This window comes from Capsicum annuum, chromosome 1, assembly GCF_002878395.1.
Source record: "Capsicum annuum cultivar UCD-10X-F1 chromosome 1, UCD10Xv1.1, whole genome shotgun sequence".
NCBI lineage: Eukaryota > Viridiplantae > Streptophyta > Magnoliopsida > Solanales > Solanaceae > Capsicum > Capsicum annuum.
The window spans coordinates 20,501,224-20,519,637 of record NC_061111.1 but is presented as its reverse complement, the minus strand read 5'-3'; the positions used below and the strand labels follow the sequence as shown (position 1 = coordinate 20,519,637).

The following is an 18,414-nucleotide window of genomic DNA, read 5'->3' as shown; positions in this document are numbered from 1 at the left end:
TATTTCAGCTAATCAATCTGAACATAAGTTTAATAAAACTCAAAACCATCTAATACACGTTTGCGAAATCTCTACTAGAACTGAAACAACATATGTCTAAAATTGGGATAAGGCCCCTGCTTGGACCATGAACTAAAACCAATTGTAAACGTCTCATGAAACAAGATCTTCCAAAATAAGAGAGGCTTACCAACTTCAACGCCTGACAATAGTCTACTGCTTAGCGGGACCCCGGGACTGAGCCTTAGATCCTGAAATATAGGGGGTCAATACAAATGCACTAGTATGTGAAACAACCCAAAATAACATGTTTTTATTTAATAGTGAGAGCATTTCACAATAACAATAATTATAATATATGTAAAAAATACATGGGCATATTTTAGTAAACTTCGAAACAATCCTAACAACTTTGACTCACTCTTTATTATTCTTCCAAGCTAGATAGTACACCCTACAAATCTGTAATTCCATGAGCTATATGGAATCCACACTTAACTTGGTGGCGAATCCCCAATCTAAGTTTGCCGCAAGGATTTGAGTTCATGAATAACTGGTAATACCCCCATGTGAGTATTCCATAGGAATTTCCCCATGTGAGATATCCTAATTATCCTTCCACGTAGGATATCATATCATAAGCCCCGCATCGGCAAAATACGATTTCGGGCTAAGAGTTATCTAACTCAAGCCTTCTTCAGGTGACCGACTAGCTCTCTTAAGCCCAACTTTTAGTTCTTTAAAACCATTCTTCATGTATTCAAAACATGCAAAACTTATTCCGTTAAAGGCATATTATCACCGGGTATCGTCATATCCCGACTTGTAAGTCATTCATATCAATCCATAACATATCAATAGCCCTTTTTCACTTATCATCATGTTAATGACCACCCAAGGTTTTAAACATCAAGTGAGAGAAAGAGTCATGCTATATGTTTTCATCTGAATTTACACCAAAATATTCTCCTCTCAATAGTACAATCATAAGGTGGCCATATCATGTTTGCATTACTTAAAACTGGTGGAAATTGTTAATTTGACAAAGTAAACATTTACCATATGAAAACACCCTCTCAATATGTCCTAAACTGTATTACTCCATGATCATTAGTAAAGAATTCACCCTCTAGTTTCTTTAAGGAAATTCATGCATTTAAACAATCCGCAACTCTTAAAATCAAAGATGTCTTAATAAGAGAGGGAGTTTAGTCATTTATGCTCTCAATCAACTTTACATCACAAACAAAGACATACACAAATATATATATATATATATATATAGTTAAAGTTTAAATCCATGAAAAGTGATTCAAGACAACATATATTTTCATCAAAACAATTCCATGACACATACTTTTCGAAACAACATCAAAACACTTCTGTGTAAACGTGATTAGGGATCTTTAAACTTGATAAAATAATTAAACCTACGCCCATGGATTTTAGGGTAGTCCCACATACCTTAAGTCCTTAGTTTGAAGAGTGAAACCCTAATCTTGACACCTTTCTTGAGAATCTTGAACTTAGGAGGATTGATACTTGATATTTGGGAAGAGGGAAGGGTTTGTTTGAGAGTAATTTGGAAGGAAATGAGAAATTTCGTGCCCTATTAACGTTATTAATCGAGATTAGACGAATAGAATTGATAGGAAAAGACATAATTGTCCCTCAGGCATTTAAACTCGTATCAGAATCCCGTTTTGGGGACCCACCGCGACGCACCAAGGGACTCATCGCCATAGGCATCGCGACGCAGTGCAATCGCGGTGACCCACTGTTTCCGTAATCCAAACACGGCCCAATCCTCATCCGAAACTCCCCCGAGACATGCCCTTTACACCCCTGAACATGAATTGACTCAAAAATCTGTGTCTCGGGGTCGGAAAGACCAAATTTAAAACCTTCGAAGTTAGGAGGCTCAACATAAGCCTAAGTCTCTCAACGCTTAGAAAATTTTCAGTCTTTAAATTTCCTGTACATGCAACCAGGAGTGAAATCAAGTCAAGAGTGATACGGGGTGTTACACAGGCCGAGCAAAAGCGGGGTTTTGAGGATGTTGATAGGCAGTCAGGGCTTTGACTGGGCGCAATTTATGTTCAAGGCATTCAAGATGGTAGCCATCTCCGTTGATCCATATCATATCCGTAAAGCTATGCAGTCCATAGGTGAACCAGTAGAATGTTCTCTTGTGGAATACTGCAGGTGAATTAATGACAACATATTCTAATGGTACAATGGATTCACACTTTTTGACACCTGATGGAAGAGGATTGCGCGAAGAAATTGCCTTTGACAAAGCAAAGGAAGGATCTTCATGTTCCACTATATTACCGGTAGATGCATCCAGAATCAGCATAGTACCCTCACTTAAGGAAAAAAAAACAAAACACAACTTGTGTTGTTTCCTCTTGATCTTCCGCGCTTAAAATGTTTTATATCTGTAGTCAAGTAATCCAAAGTTTTGTTATGGAGGTCATAAAATTTCACCACAATTTGTCCAATCATCAACGACCACCGTGTGATGGTGGTTGTGGTTTTCTTCTTCATCATCGATATCAATATCATCATCAACAACAACAACAAAATGAGAATGAGGAATTGTTCTGTAATTAGTGCCGGACACAATAGGGCTAGCTTTCTACTATCAACGACAGCAAGAAAGGGCGTTGCACGGGCAATGTTCAAGGTAGTTACTGTTTCCCAGTAGGTATGGCCGGGATGATGAATGTTATGTTTAATACTAACTAAATTTGGTTTCGATATCTTGAAGTACGGTAAATCTTTAACTATAGATTATTACTTATTCGACTTTGACTTGCAAACAGTGACAAATTTGAAAAAATAAAATGGGGCACGTTAACATGTGGTCTCTACTTAAAATTAGGTAATTTATGCATTATGCTTTCTAAAATTGATATAATATTATATTCTAGCACCCATGCTACTAGAATGTTAGCAGTTGAGTGTTATTTAACTTATGGACTAAGGTTCAATTCTAATGGTGAATCCATAGATTTGCTTCTCCTTGCAAATATTCTACTATTTGACATGGTAATTCAAAATCTATCGTACCATGCCCGCCCCTAATAGAAATGGTAATGTATGGGAGTTTGATCTCATGCAGGATAGCGCGGGTTTGACTTTATATGGGGCGGGTCGAGGTTGTCTTCCAACCTGTTTCATGGAAAACAGTGAACTTAACAATACTTCCTGTGACTTCACTATTGAATTTTTAAATTTTAATAATTCTTGCTTCATTGCTATAGTTCATTATGTTCCTAGTTTTGAGTATCTAAATATGCATCTATAGTGAATTCTATAGATGCAGACAACTTCATGCTGAATGTGATGTTATGTCAAGAGCTCTTTCTTTCTACTTGCATCAGTGGCGGAGCCACAAATTTGACAAAAGATGTGCAAATTTTTCACTCAATTATATTAAGGATGTACAATTAGATATACACTCATAATAGCTAATATTTAACCTCTGTATGCCGCATAAATTCCTGGTGAAGGATGTGCACCCGACCACCCTTCGTCTAAAGTGTCTCTCTGCCCATGATTTGCATTATTATTATTATGTTAATCTACTTTTTGTACCGGAAACTGACTTTGTTTACTTGATTAGTTGTATTTCCGCCTCTTCTAAAATGGGAATTGTATTACATTAATTCAAAGTTGCAGCACTCATCAGATCGTTTTGAATGCATTTTTGTTAAATGTATAGTACATTCACTAGTAAGAAACCTTAAGATTTTCAAATCCTCTTCGGCTCCTGTCTGTGTTTAAAATTTGACCTTTTGATTGATCGTGGTACTACAACTTACCAGGTATTGCTTGTGTGAATTGTTTGTTCTCTTTTTTGGGTTTATCAATAAAAAATCACCGAGGTAGTGGTATGGACTGCGTACACTTATCCTCTTCAAACCCCACTTTGTGGGAATACACTGCTTATGTCGTTGTTGTATCAATAAAAAATCACCCACCTCCTGTTGGTTTTATTCTAGAGAAAAAAAACAGGAAGGAAAAAAATAAAATAGAAAAGTCAAATTAAAAAAAAAGAAAAGAAAAAGCAGACACAACATATAAATTGGTCAAAATTGTTGCTAGGTAAACCGAGTGTCTCTTTCCACAAGCTTTCCTACAAGTAACATGTCCAAATATCATTTGTACTCAAAAAAATCTTTGAAACATTCTGGCTGAAAAATGTTTCAAAGCATTGACTGCTCTCAAGTTCACTATTTGCTTTGAACAACAGACAACCCTATAAAGAGATGATCATATTATAATGTGCAGCAACTTTTTTTGTTTCTAGCTGCCAAAATGAGATCTTTAACCAATTCCATCTTCATCTCAATATTAACCTTATTTTGCAGCCAAACATGTATCATTAACCTTTCATCTGTGGCTGCAATAACCTCAATGAAGCCCGGTGATGAACTCAATTACTCTCAGGTTCTTGATTCAGAAGGTGGAAAATTCAAGTTAGGCTTTTACTCTATCCAGCAAACTGATAAATATTATCTTGGGATATGGTATGCAGGTGATCCACAAAATAAGAAATTATGGATAGCCAATCCAAATACACCTATATTGAACAATTCAGGATTGCTCACTATAGATACTACAGGAACATTGAAAATCACCAGTGGAGGGAAGACAGTTGTGAATATTGCCCCTCCTTTATTGACAGGAAGTTTAATAGCTAGGCTTCAAGATTCAGGAAATCTTGTGCTTCAGGATGAAACTCGGAATAATACTTTATGGCAAAGCTTCGATCATCCTACCGATAGTCTTTTGCCTGGTATGAAGCTTGGTTATAACCTGACAACAAAGCGAAACTGGACTTTAACTTCTTGGTTAAGTGATTCTATTCCGGCTTCGGGGGCTTTTACTTTAGGTTTGGAGTCCCTTCAAGATGCATTTCAGCTTGTTATTCGTAGAAGGGGCGAGGTTTATTGGACTAGTGGTGCTTGGAGAAATCAAGGTTTTCCATTCTTATCTACATTGAATGATTCTTCTAACATATATAAGTATAATCTCAACTTGGTGTCTGAAAAAGATGGTGCATTCTTCCAATTTGATGCTCCAGAGGGAAGTTACCCAAGTCTTGAGTTGTTCCCAAATGGGGCTATTGTTGGTGGTGAAGACAGACGTGTATACGCCCTTTATAATGAGTTCTGCTATGGTTATGAAAGTGATGGTGGTTGTGTCACTAGTCAGTTGCCTGAGTGCCGAAAGGATGGGGATAAATTTGACCAAAAGAGTGGAGACTTTATTGATAGATCTAATACTAATGATTATGATAATGCAAGCCTTAGTCTTGGTGATTGTATGCAGAAATGCTGGGAGCACTGCAGTTGTGTTGGCTTCACCATGCTCAACAGCAATAGGACAGGCTGCACAATTTGGAATGGAAATGGGGAGTTTCGAGTCGATGAGAGTGGTAATACAGTGAAAAAATATGTTCTGGTTTCACTAAAATCAGGTAAATCCTTATATCGAGAATACACCTTGTTTATGAGAAAATATGTTTTGAATATGTCAAGGGTCACCTGTATGACACTCATCAACCAATGCGTGCAGGAAAACAAAAGAATTGGATATGGATAGTAATTGTGGTAGCTATTGTTGTCGCTTTGCTAATATCTGGTTTAATCTTCTACATTATAGCAAGAAGGCGCAGACAACAAGGTAAATCTCTGAAAAGTGATTAACTAGTATGACATTTGTAGTCAGTTATGTTAAACATGTATGAATATCTACAAACTTCTCTTGCACAGATGAGAATAGAAAGGAGGAAGAGTATATACGTGAGTTGACAGCATCAGATAGCTTCAATGACACTAATTTGAAAGAAAAAGATGGAAGGGAAGTACAAGATTTGAAGATATTTAGCTTTGGCTTTGTATTGGCGGCCACAAACAACTTCTCCAGTGAAAACAAGCTCGGAGAGGGTGGTTTTGGACCTGTGTATAAGGTAAAATTACATTATGCCTCCGAAAAACATCAGTGCCTTCATGGCATAAACTGAATTACCAGTAAAATTGTACGACAGGGAAAATTTCCAGACGGGAGAGAGGTGGCAGTCAAGCGACTTTCACGAACATCAGGTCAAGGACTTGTAGAGTTCAAGAATGAGCTTATACTCATTGCAAAAGTTCAGCACACAAATCTAGTTCGAGTTATAGGATGCTGTATTCGTGGAGATGAAAAAATGTTGATATATGAGTACATGCCTAACAAGAGCTTGGACTTCTTTCTATTCGGTTCGTCACCATTTCGAAACAAGTAAGTAATAGTTCAAGTGAGTTTCAAAAATTTTGATGTGAGATGCTTATTGTCTTTGACAGATCCTGAAAGGAAGAAGCTACTAGATTGGAAGAAACGTTTTGAGATTATAGAAGGAATTTCTCAAGGATTGCTCTATCTTCACAAATACTCAAGAATGAGAGTGATACATAGAGATTTAAAAGCTAGTAATGTGCTCTTGGACGAAAACATGAATCCTAAGATAGCTGATTTTGGTATGGCAAGAATTTTCAAACAGAATGAGACGGAGGCAGTGACTGGCAGGGTTGTAGGAACATAGTGAGTAGAGCTTATTTCTTATAGGTTTACTTCATTTAGACATTTTCATCCTGACTGAGTGTTTAATGTTTCCTGTCCTCTACACAGTGGTTACATGGCTCCCGAGTTCGCAATGGAAGGAGCATTCTCAATTAAGTCTGATGTCTTCAGCTTTGGAATCTTAATGCTGGAAATTGTGAGTGGTAAAAGAACTACTAGCTTACAACAATTCGATCGTCCACTCAACTTAATAGGTTATGTAAGTTTTTCTTGACACCCTTTTTCCTTTTTAATACTAATCATGAAATTTGAGAATTCTGATCATTCTGGTTCAGGCATGGGAGCTATGGAAAGAAGGATGTGCACTGGACTTGAAGGATCCGGTTCTTGGAGATTTATGTGACACTAAACTGTTATTACGAGTTATTCATGTCGGACTATTATGTGTACAAGAAGGCGCAACAGATAGGCCAACAATGTCTGATGTTATCTCAATGCTTGGTAATGACAGTATGCCACTGCCCACACCAAAACAACCAGCATTTTTCACCGGAAGAAATGAAGTCGAATCAAATTCATCTGGTATTAAAGCAGAACACTGTTCGGTTAATGATTGTTCCATCACTGTCATTGAAGCAAGATAAGAAGATCAGAGACAATTTTTTGCTTGTAACAGGATTGCACATAGATCACAGATGTTTTATGTAGTAACTATACACGAAAAAAATGTTTCTTTGTGGTATAGATTAGTCAATTTTTATGGTGAAATGACTTGCATCAGAATTCAAATGTACTGACACTAGGGCATTCTGTATCTTTTTTTTTGTCAGAATTTTTATGTTAAGCAGAAACTCGGAGTACATAACATATATAAATACAGAATAAAAATATCAACATCAAAACAAGAAAATTATTGCAAATAAATTACGAGCAAATCATGCAGCTTAAGCATCTTACGGAGTACTTGGTATAAGCCTGCAAGTTCAAAAGTTTAGGCGCAAACACATGTCATGCATTGATTAATGGTTCGGTATAAATTAGATGTAAGGTTTCTTCGTAACAAAACTTCAAATCTTTGTCTCCGCAGCTAATTGTTCCACTGCATGAGAAAAACATACACCTTATCGGGGATAGTGAAATAGTTTTTTTTTTTTTTTTCATTTCTTCTCTTAAATGTAATATAACATTTATTAGTAAGCAACCTTAAGATTGTAAAATTCTCTTTACTTAGTGGCTCCAGTACATTTATAAAATGTGACCTTTTGCTTGATAATGATTCTACAATAAATAGATGGTTAATTTACATGTCGATCATAATTCATAAGGATGACTATAAACTGATCCAGTCCAACAACATATTCGTCGAGTTAGGGATGATGTCAATCTTGATTCTTCGATAGACAATGTTGATGCTTATGATATTTAATTATTCAAATGAGCCTGTTCAACAATGCATATATCTTTTTGAGTTCTATTAGCAAACAGCAGAGATAAAGCAAGAAACATGAGGAAGAAAAAAAGAAATTATAAAAGTCAAAGAAAGGAACAGAAACCAAATGCAAATTGAGGTGACATTTCAGCTAAAAATACAAGATTGTCTGGCTGGAAAGTACCTAATAGAATTGACTATTCTCCAATGCATTATTGACCTGGAACAGTAAACAACCTCAAATTAGGGAATGATACATTTTATTATCTGCAGTAACATTTCTTTCTTTCTTTCTGGCAGCCAAAATGAAATCTTTAGCCAGTTCCATTTTCTTCCTCATCTTGACCTTATTCTGCAGCCAAACATGTATCATTAAACTTACATCAGTAGCTGCAATAACCTCAATGAAGCCTGGTGATGTACTTAATCACTCTCAGGTACTTGATTCAGAAGGTAGAAAATTCAAGTTAGGATTCTTCACTATCTCACAAACTGGTAACAGTTATCTTGGAATATGGTATGCAGGTGATCCAGTAGAGAAGAAATTATGGATAGCAAATCCAAATACACCTATATTGAACAACTCAGGATTGCTCACATTAGATTCTACAGGAACATTGAAAATCACCATTGGAGGGAAGACAGTTGTGAATATTGTCAATTCTACAGGATTGACAGGAAGTTTAGTAGCTAGGCTTCAAGATTCTGGAAATTTTGTGCTTCAGGATGAGACTCGGAACAAGACTTTATGGCAAAGCTTTGATCATCCTACCAGTTGTCTTTTGCCTGGTATGAAGCTCGGTTATAACCTTACCACAAGACAGAATTGGACTTTAACTTCTTGGTTGGTTAGTAGTACAATTCCGGCCTCGGGGACTTTTACTTTAAGTTTGGAGGCCATTCAAGATGGATTTCAGTTGGTTATTCGTCGAAGGGGAAGGATTTATTGGACTAGTGGCGCTTGGAACAATCAAGGTTTTCCATTCTTAACTTCATTCCATGATTCTGGTACTATTTATCAGTACAATCTCAACTTGGTATCCGGTAAGGATGGGATGTTCTTCCAATTTGAGGCTACAAAAGGAAGTTTCCCAAGTCTTGAGTTGTTTTCAGATGGAGCTATTGTTGCTGGAGATGATCGTATATACACCCGTTATAATAAGTTCTGTTATGGTCATGAAAGTGACTATGGTTGTGTCTCTAGTCAGTTGCCTGAGTGCCGAAAGGGTGGTGATAAATTTGAGCAAAAAAGAGGAGACTTTATAGATACATCTGGTACTACTACTAATTACTATGATAATGCAAGCATTAGTCTTGGTGATTGTATGCAGAAGTGTTGGGAGCACTGCAGTTGTGTTGGATTCACCACGCTCAACAGCAATGGGACAGGCTGCCTGATTTGGAATGGAAAGAGGGACTTTCGAGTCGATGAGAGTGGTAATGCAGTGCAAAGATATGTTCTGGTTTCACCAAAATCATCTAAAGGTTAGTCCTTTGTCATAAATGCACCTTGTTTATGAACTAATATATACTGTATTAGTGAAGATTCAACTGCATAATTTTCAATGCGCTATGTGTGCAGGAAAACCTTGGATATGGATAGTATTATCTATATTTATCACAATGCTAATATGTGGTTTCATTTGCTTCATCAGAACGAGAATACTCAAACTACAACGTAAGTCTATGAAAAGTGATTTAGTAACTAGTATGTTGCTTATTCAAATAGTTTAAGCATGTAAGTATATCTACATACTTCTCTTACATAGATGAGAAAAGAAAGGAGGAAGAGTATAGAAGTGAGTTGAAAGAAGCAGACAACCTCAACAAAACAAATCTGCAAGAAGAAGCTGAAAGAGAAGTACAAGATTTGAAGATATTTAGCTTTGGATTGATATTGGCAGCCACAAACAACTTCTGGATCGGTAACAAGCTCGGAGAGGGTGGTTTTGGACCCGTTTATAAGGTATATTTTCAGTATGTTATATGCACCCAAAAAACTCCATAGTACTCTCACTATATAACATAATAACCCTTAAGAATGTATGATAGGGACAATTTCCAGATGGAAGAGAGGTGGCAGTCAAGAGACTTTCAAGAACATCAGGTCAAGGGCTTGCGGAGTTCAAGAATGAGCTTATACTAATTGCTAAAGTTCAGCACAGAAATCTAGTTCGAGTTCTAGGATACTGTATTCACGGAGATGAGAAAATGTTGATTTATGAGTACATGCCGAACAAGAGCTTGGACTTCTTCCTTTTTGGTTTGTAACCATTTCAAAATAAGACCTACTCTTTCAATTAATTGTTTGAAATTTATGATGAAATGCTTTCGGTCATTGACAGATCCTGCAACAAAGAAGCTACTGGATTGGCAGAAACGCTTTGAGATTATAGAAGGAATTGCGCAAGGATTACTCTATCTTCACAAATACTCAAGAATGATAGTGATACATAGAGATCTAAAAGCTAGTAATGTGCTCTTGGATGAAAACATGAATCCTAAGATAGCTGATTTTGGTCTGGCAAGAATTTTCAAACAGAACGAGACAGAGGCGGTGACTGGCAGGGTTGTTGGAACATAGTGAGTTGAGCTTATTTCTTGATATAGATCTAGAGAACATGTGTACATCTTCATACTGACTTAGTGGGAAATTCTTTCTATCCTCTACACAGTGGTTACATGGCTCCCGAGTTCGCAATGGAAGGAGCATTCTCGATCAAGTCTGATGTCTTCAGCTTTGGAGTCATAATGCTGGAAATTGTGAGTGGTAGAAGAAATGCTAGCTTACAACAGTTCGATCGTCCTCTCAACTTAATAGGTTATGTAAGTTTTTCTTGACCTCCTTTTCTATTCTAAGTACAAAATCTACGAAGTTCGAGCCAAATGATCATTCTTGTTCAGGCTTGGGAACTATGGAAAGAAGGATGTGCACTAGAACTGAAGGATCCAACTCTTGGAGATCTTTGTGACACTCAACAATTATTACGAGTTATTCATGTCGCACTATTGTGTGTACAAGAAGGCACAGCAGATAGGCCAACAACGTCTGATGTTATCTCAATGCTTGGTAATGAGAGTATGTCACTGCCTATTGCAAAACAACCTGCATTTTTCACAGGAAGAGATGAATCTGAATCATATTCGTTCACAGCCAAAACAGAACAATGTTCGGTTAATGATTGTTCCATCACTGTCGTTGAAGCAAGATGAGATTAGAGATGTTGTATTTAGCCTGCTTCATACACACTAGGACTCTGGCATAATTAAGCCTATTTTGTCGTGCACATAATAAAAGCACATTATATAGGAAGAAGATAGGAAAAATGCAGGATTCTGCTGATTAGACTCGTTAGTTCTACAGCTCGAAGAGAATGTTACCGATACAAAAACCATGTAAACATTCATCATAACATAGCTTCTTATTCTCTCCTTATGTTCCTTTAGATTTTCAAAAGAACTTAAAGCAATTACATCTGGAAGCTTTAATCAGATAAGTAATTGTATGTGTAAAGATATGACTCCTTCGTATTGACTCCATTCTCCAACCAATATGGAACTTTCACCCACTCTAATAGTATGATTGAATTGGTTGGATTCTGATAAGTCACACACTTTTAGGAGGTAAAATTGATGGCGGTTCTCTATAGCAGTGTGAATGATAAAGCGTTTATACTATATTACAGTTCATCTTTTATTACCCCAAGTAGCTCCAAGAATCATGAATTAAAGAAAAACAAAGGGAATCTTTTAAAGAATCCTGCAACAAAGAAGCTACTGAATTGACAGAAATGCGTTGAGATTATAGAAGAAATTGCTATTGTTCGAGGACTACTGAAGAACTACACAAATCGCCCACCAACTTAGGGAACTGGTTCCAAACTATCTACGCAGTAAAATAAACGTAAAGAACAGTGCGTGGAAACCTCCTTGCTCAAGGGAGTAAAACCACGGCCTACCACGTAGGATTTCCAACCACTTCACTATATTTAAACAACCTTGAATACAGACTCCATGGTTCTAGTATTAACCTCTTAATCCTCTTCTACTTGTAATAACTCTATTACAAAAGGAAACTCCAATGCAATAACTCTATTGCACTAACTGACACAGCTAACTCTAACTAAATCAGTACCAAGCTAACTCTAGCCTCTATGTCAACTAACTCTAGATGACACAATCAACAATGAGAACACACCTATTGTTAATTAACAAGAGCAGCAGGCTAAACGTTTACAAACCACAAAACAAACTCAAATACAACACGAGCTTGAGACACAAATGACGACTGAGCAGGTCCCTGTTGCAAGTGAGGCTTTGGATGGCAAATTGCTTCAAGAAAGATTTGATGTTGTTTGCATATGGAAGCTTAGGTTTTCTTGTTGTAACATGTTGCATATATATGAAACAAGAAACCTAGGACTCTTCTCCTTGGCCGGAGCAAAGGAAGTATTGCAACTTTGCCACCAACTTTTTGTAAACCGTACTTTTTTCAGCTGTAATGCTGACTGAGTGCATGAGTCATAGTCGCGATAAACCTGGTCCCTAAGCAATGCAAATTTATCTCTTCATGAACCAGGTCTCAACATTGGTAGTTTGTCAATCATCAAAACTAAGGACTTAACAATTACTCTATCTCACAGATATTCAAGAATGAGACTGATGCATAGAGATATGAAGTCCAGTTATGTGCGCTCTTGGATGACAACATGAATCCTAGATAGCATGTTTGTTTAATTCAATCCTAAGATAGCTGATTTTAGTTTGGCAAGAATTTTCAAACAGAACGAAACGGAGGCAGTGATTGGCAGGGTTGTTGGAACATAGTGAGTAGATCATATTCATTACTAAGCAACCTTAAGGTTTCAAAATTTGAACTTTTGCTGGATCATGTTACTATAGCTTAGGAGGCTTTGATCTAGTCCACATCGGCTAATTGTTTGTTCACTTTTTGGTTTTCTCAATAAAAATCAACCATTTCCTGCTAATTTTGTTTTAAATGCCAGGAAGGAAAAAAGAAGATAGAAACGTCAAATAAAAACAAACAAACATGCACAAAGTATAAATTGATCAAAAATGTTGCTAGGAAAAGTCAAGATTGTCTCTTTCAAGCTTTCCTTCAAGTAACATGTCCAAATACCATTTGTACTCAGAAAAATCTTAAAATATACAGGCTGAAATCATTAATTATTCTCGAGTTCACATTTGGCTTTGAAGAAGAAAATAAATCTGGATTGGGTCAACATTTTTTGTTTAAAAATCCCAGATTGTCTTTCCTCCAATGTTTTGTATTCAGAAAAATCTTCAGATACTGTAGCAGAATTTTTTTTCCCAAGTGTTGATTATTTTCCAATATATTATTGGCTTTGAAGAACAAACAATCTAAAAAGGAATGACCACTTTATTTTTTGTTTCTGGTAGGAAATATGATATCATTAGCCAATTCCAATTTCTTTGTCATCTTGGCCTTATTCTGCAGCCAAACATGTATCATTAAACTTACATCAGTAGCTGCAATAACCTCATTGAGGCCTGGTGATGTACTCAATAATTCACAAGCACTTGATTCAGAAGGTGGAAAATTCCGGTTAGGATTTTTCTCTATCCCACAGACAAATAAAACTTATCTTGGAATATGGTATGCAGATGATCGACAAGAAAGGAAATTGTGGATAGCAAATCCAAACACACCTATATTGAACAACTCAGGGTTTCTCACCGTAGATACTACAGGGACATTGAAAATAACCAGCCGAGAGGAGACAGTTGTGAATATTGCCCCTCCTCTATTGACAGGAAGTTTAGTAGCTAGGCTTCAAGATTCTGGAAATTTTGTGCTTCAGGATGAAAATCGGAACGCGACTTTATGGCAAAGCTTTGATCATCCTACCAACTGTCTTTTGCCTGGTATGAAGCTTGGTTATAACCTCACCACAAGGCGGAACTGGAGTTTAACTTCTTGGTTGAGTTTTAGTGTTCCGGCCTCGGGGGCTTTTACTTTAAGTTTGGAGGACATTCAAGATGCATTTCAGTTGGTTATTCGTCGAAGGGGCAAGGTTTATTGGACTAGTGGGGCTTGGAACAATCAAGGTTTTCCATTCTTACCTTTTTCCCATAATTCTGCTACCAATAATGAGGTTACTAATATTTACCAGTACAATCTTAACTTGGTATCCGATAAAGATGGGATGTTCTTCCAATATGATACTTCACAGGGAAGCTTCCCAAGTCTTGCGTTGAATTCAGATGGAGATATTCTTGGTGGATATAGTTTCATATACACCCTTTTTAGAGACTTCTGTTATGGTTATGAAAGGGAGGACGGTTGTGTCACTACTCAGTTGCCTGATTGCCGAAAGGATGGGGATAAATTTGAGCGAAAGAGTGGCGATTTCATACATACATCTAGTATTACTACCGAGTTTTATGATGATGCAAGCATTAGTATTGTTGATTGTATGCAGAAGTGTTGGGAGCGCTGCAGTTGTGTTGGCTTCACCACAACCAGCGGCAATGGGACAGGCTGCCGTATTTGGAATGGAAATAGGGATTTTCGTGTCGATGAGAGTGGTAATGCAGTGCAAAGATATGTTCTGGTTTCACCAAAATCATCTAAAGGTAAGTATGTATATCAGGAATACACCTTGTTATGAAGTAGAAGTTTTTATGGATCAAGGGTCAAATGTATAACTCTCCGCATGCTATTGGCGCAGAAAAAACTTGGATATGGATAGTAATTGCTATTGCTATTTTAATCACTTTGCTAATATCTGGTTTCATCTGTTACATTATAATGAGAAGACGCAAACTACAAGGTAAATCTCCGAACTGTGGAATTAGAAGCTAGTATGTTGTTTTGTCAACTATGTTAAGCATGCGTGTGTATCTACAAACTTCTCTTGCATAGATAAGAAAAGAAAGGAGGAAGAGCATATACGTGAGTTGACTGCAGCAGCCAGCTTCAACAACACAAATTTGAAGGGGGAAGATGGAAGGGAAGTACAAGATCTGAAGATATTCAGCTTTGGATTCATATCGACAGCCACAAACAACTTCTCGAGTGAAAACAAGCTCGGACAGGGTGGTTTTGGGCCTGTTTATAAGGTATATTTGCACTATGTTATATGTAGCTCAGAGATTTCCATAGCACTCGCACCGCATAACCTAATGAACTGTATTAATGTATGACAGGGAAAATTTCCAGATGGGAGAGAGGTGGCAGTCAAGAGACTTTCAAGAACATCGGTTCAAGGCCTTGTGGAGTTCAAGAATGAGCTTATACTAATTGCAAAAGTTCAGCATACAAATCTAGTACGAGTTATAGGATGTTGTATTCATGAAGATGAAAAAATGTTGATATATGAGTACATGCCTAACAAGAGCTTGGACTTCTTCCTATTTGGTTTGTAACCATTTCAAAACAAGACCTAATCTTTCATGTCATTTTTGAAAATCATGATGTGAAATGCTTTCTATCTCCGACAGATCAATCAAGAAAGGAGCTACTGGATTGGAATAAACGTTTTGAGATTATAGAAGGAATTTCTCAAGGATTGCTCTATCTTCACAGATACTCAAGAATGAGAGTGATACATAGAGATCTTAAAGCTAGCAATGTGCTCTTGGATGAACACATGAATCCTAAGATAGCTGATTTTGGTTTGGCAAGAATTTTCAAACAGAACGAGACGGAGGCAGTGACTGACAGGGTTGTAGGGACATAGTGAGTTGAGCTTAGTTATTTCTTCATGTAACTATAACATGTAGACGTATTCGTAGAAACTGAGTGGGAAATGTTCTGTTCTCTACACAGTGGTTACATGGCTCCCGAGTTCGCCATGGAAGGAGCTTTCTCAATCAAGTCTGATGTCTTCAGCTTTGGCGTCTTAATGCTGGAAATTGTGAGTGGTAGGAGAAATACTAGCTTACAACAAGTCGATCGCTCACTCAACTTAATAGGCCATGTAAGTTTCTCTTGACACCCTCCTTTGATGTACCAACTTTTTACCAAGTTTGATAATACTGATCATTCTGGTTTAGGCATGGGAACTGTGGAAGGAAGGGTGTGCATTGGAACTGAAGGATGCAGCTCTCGGAGATGTATGTGACAACAGTAAACAATTGTTAAGAGTTATTCATGTTGGACTTTTATGTGTACAAGAAAATGCACTAGATAGGCCAACAACATCTGAGGTTATATCAATGCTTGGTAATGAAAGTATGCCACTACCTGATGCAAAACACCCCGCGTTTTTCACAGGAAGAGATGAAATCGAATCAAATGCATCTGTAACCAAAGCAGTACAACGTTTGGTTAATAACTTGTCCATCACTGTCCTTGAAGCAAGATAACATCATTCTGAATTCTCATTCAGAAAGACAAACACAACCTGCATTCTAGATCAGTTTAACAATGGGATAACTCAAGTACTGATTGGATTCTCATGTTTGTTGTGTTAGGAGGTAAAAGTTTGTGAGGTTACCACCAATACATAGTTAAATCTTTAGGTACTCTTTACTGCAGAAAAGATATTGAACAAAATCACCGTTATCTAAGACACGAAAAAAATCCAGTATAGTGTGTTGGAGTTTGAATCGTCTATAAGGGAAATGACATCACACTATGTTGGAGCCAGAAATTCCCTATGAAATTCCAACTCCGTGTGATAGATTTCAGTGCTACATTTCCATTTTTCTTTAAGAGAATCTTTTTGCAATTTTTATAGCTACGTATATAAATCATTCTTTTATGTTTGAAAATGCCATAAAATTTATACACTGATGTTGATTCATTTTCAACAAAATAAATACAATATTTTCCCAATCAGTACATTCCCTCTTATTTAGACCAAAAAAGTCATCCTACCTAGTGGAGAGTGTGAAATGGTCCTCTTTACAACATGATGATAGTTGACTTATTTAAAAAGTATGTAGTACATTCACACTATTAAACTAAAGTAATTTTATTTGGAGCTTTATGCTTTCATGAAAAGAAACTATCCCCACCAAAGCAAAAAGTATAATTTCGATATTATATTATTAGAGAAAATAAAAAGGGAAATTAAGAAAGACAAATGCCATAATTGAATCATGCAATGAAAGAGAGAATCTTTCCACCAATATGGATTGTGTTCCTCAGATTAATAGGATTCCTCCCTTTTTAATTAAAAGTTTTAGATTTGAGCTTTATATATTTTTTTTTAAAAAAAAAGTTTGCTAGAAAATACTACTCTTTTAAATGAATTTTATACAATGCAAATTCGAATTAATGGAGATTTTAATACACAAATAAGATACCAAACAAAACTAAAAAAAAAAATTAAAATACCTTTCCATTCTGTTTCTAACAAGTAACTAGTAAAAAACAATTTGGTACATTAAATTTTTTGTTTATGTAATATAAGTTAAAAAAAAATATATATTTTCGGTGATGTTACTTTTTCACTTGTAAAGTGGTTATCATAAGATTATGATTTAATGTTTAGCTAACACATACTTTGAAAGAGAAATTCACATTTGATAAAGATAGACGTAACAAATAAATTAATTGATTGAAAATTACACAAATATACCAACTTTTTTGGAAATACGTCACTCCTCTATCGTAATTTTTATTAATTGCTTTTAAAAAAATGTTCCTTTTCTTATTTGACAATAAAATTTTACTTGTAGCATTTCATATAACATATTTAAAATTATAAAATTAAAAATTATTTTAATATAATATACATTTTTATTTTAAAATCTTAAAATGATCTTACTTTTCTTAAACTTTATATTGATCAAATTAAAATAAATAAATTAAAATGTAGCAAATAATTGATTGATGTGGGCAAATTAAGACATACTCATATCAAACGTGGACCCCCAGAGTGCACATGGTTTTCTTTCGATTGTGGAATTGACAATGATAGGAACCATATATTATACAAATTAAAAATGGACCACTAGCATTGCTTCTAGCTAAACTCGTGATTAGAAGTTGTCATTTAGCTAAAAAAAAAAAAAGTACACCACTCAAAGTCACTTTCTTAGTTGTGAATTGTGATGGCCTAATTTGCTTAAATACATCACACACGATATGTACGTATGCCCCCATAAAATAAACTTATAACACCTACATAAGCTAGTGTTATTAAACAAACTAAAATCTTGTTTTTCGCTTTTTATCTCATTACACAAGAAAGATGATTAAGAATGAAAATGAAAAAGAGGTCGTGAAAATTAAATTCATAATTATTGCGTGAAAGCTAAGTAGACGTTTAACTATAGAATTTGAATTTAAATTTTGATGTTTTGATTTGAAAATAGAAATTAATATTTATTTATAAAATCTTTAATCTTAAATCACGATACTGCTAGACTATAATAAGATGGACCAAAACTTCATTTATATATTTTTGTGATCATAT

General features: G+C 35.9%; 2 protein-coding genes across 3 annotated transcripts; both read left to right on the top strand.

The window, feature by feature from the left end:
* Window positions 1-4,189: 4,189 nt before the first annotated feature.
* On the top strand, window positions 4,190-11,432 carry LOC107869723 (G-type lectin S-receptor-like serine/threonine-protein kinase CES101). The gene is made up of 14 exons (XM_016716191.2): window positions 4,190-5,491; window positions 5,590-5,697; window positions 5,787-5,983; window positions 6,062-6,272; window positions 6,357-6,594; window positions 6,682-6,832; window positions 6,909-7,155; window positions 8,528-9,487; window positions 9,585-9,680; window positions 9,772-9,968; window positions 10,055-10,265; window positions 10,348-10,585; window positions 10,678-10,828; window positions 10,907-11,432. The coding sequence occupies exons 1-14, from the start codon at window positions 4,327-4,329 to the stop codon at window positions 11,213-11,215; spliced, it is 4,479 nt and encodes a 1,492-aa protein (XP_016571677.1). The 5' UTR covers window positions 4,190-4,326; the 3' UTR covers window positions 11,216-11,432.
* A 1,569-nt stretch (window positions 11,433-13,001) lies between these two features.
* LOC107869731 (G-type lectin S-receptor-like serine/threonine-protein kinase At1g67520) lies at window positions 13,002-16,762 on the top strand. 2 transcript variants are annotated; one of them, XM_047394996.1, is made up of 7 exons: window positions 13,003-14,620; window positions 14,716-14,817; window positions 14,910-15,106; window positions 15,194-15,404; window positions 15,488-15,725; window positions 15,816-15,966; window positions 16,043-16,762. In XM_047394996.1, exons 1-7 carry the CDS (start codon window positions 13,429-13,431, stop codon window positions 16,352-16,354), a joined length of 2,403 nt encoding a protein of 800 aa, XP_047250952.1. In that variant the 5' UTR covers window positions 13,003-13,428; the 3' UTR covers window positions 16,355-16,762. The 2 variants fall into 2 exon arrangements, with proteins under 2 accessions (XP_047250953.1, XP_047250952.1); XM_047394997.1 differs by lacking the exon at window positions 14,716-14,817 and having other exon boundaries at window positions 13,002-14,476; window positions 14,844-15,106.
* Window positions 16,763-18,414: the final 1,652 nt, after the last annotated feature.

What these genes read in the sequence shown, in the direction of transcription:
- LOC107869723 (XM_016716191.2), top strand. Translation starts at nt 4,327, where the DNA reads ATGAGATCTTTAACCAATTCCATCTTCATCTCAATATTAACCTTATTT. An exon ending in AAGAAGGCGCAGACAACAAG is followed by an intron (nt 5,698 to 5,786) that starts GTAAATCTCTGA and finishes TCTCTTGCACAG; the next exon opens with ATGAGAATAGAAAGGAGGAA. An exon ending in GTTTTGGACCTGTGTATAAG is followed by an intron (nt 5,984 to 6,061) that starts GTAAAATTACAT and finishes ATTGTACGACAG; the next exon opens with GGAAAATTTCCAGACGGGAG.
- LOC107869731 (XM_047394996.1), top strand. Translation starts at nt 13,429, where the DNA reads ATGATATCATTAGCCAATTCCAATTTCTTTGTCATCTTGGCCTTATTC. An exon ending in TTCACCAAAATCATCTAAAG is followed by an intron (nt 14,621 to 14,715) that starts GTAAGTATGTAT and finishes CTATTGGCGCAG; the next exon opens with AAAAAACTTGGATATGGATA. An exon ending in GTTTTGGGCCTGTTTATAAG is followed by an intron (nt 15,107 to 15,193) that starts GTATATTTGCAC and finishes AATGTATGACAG; the next exon opens with GGAAAATTTCCAGATGGGAG.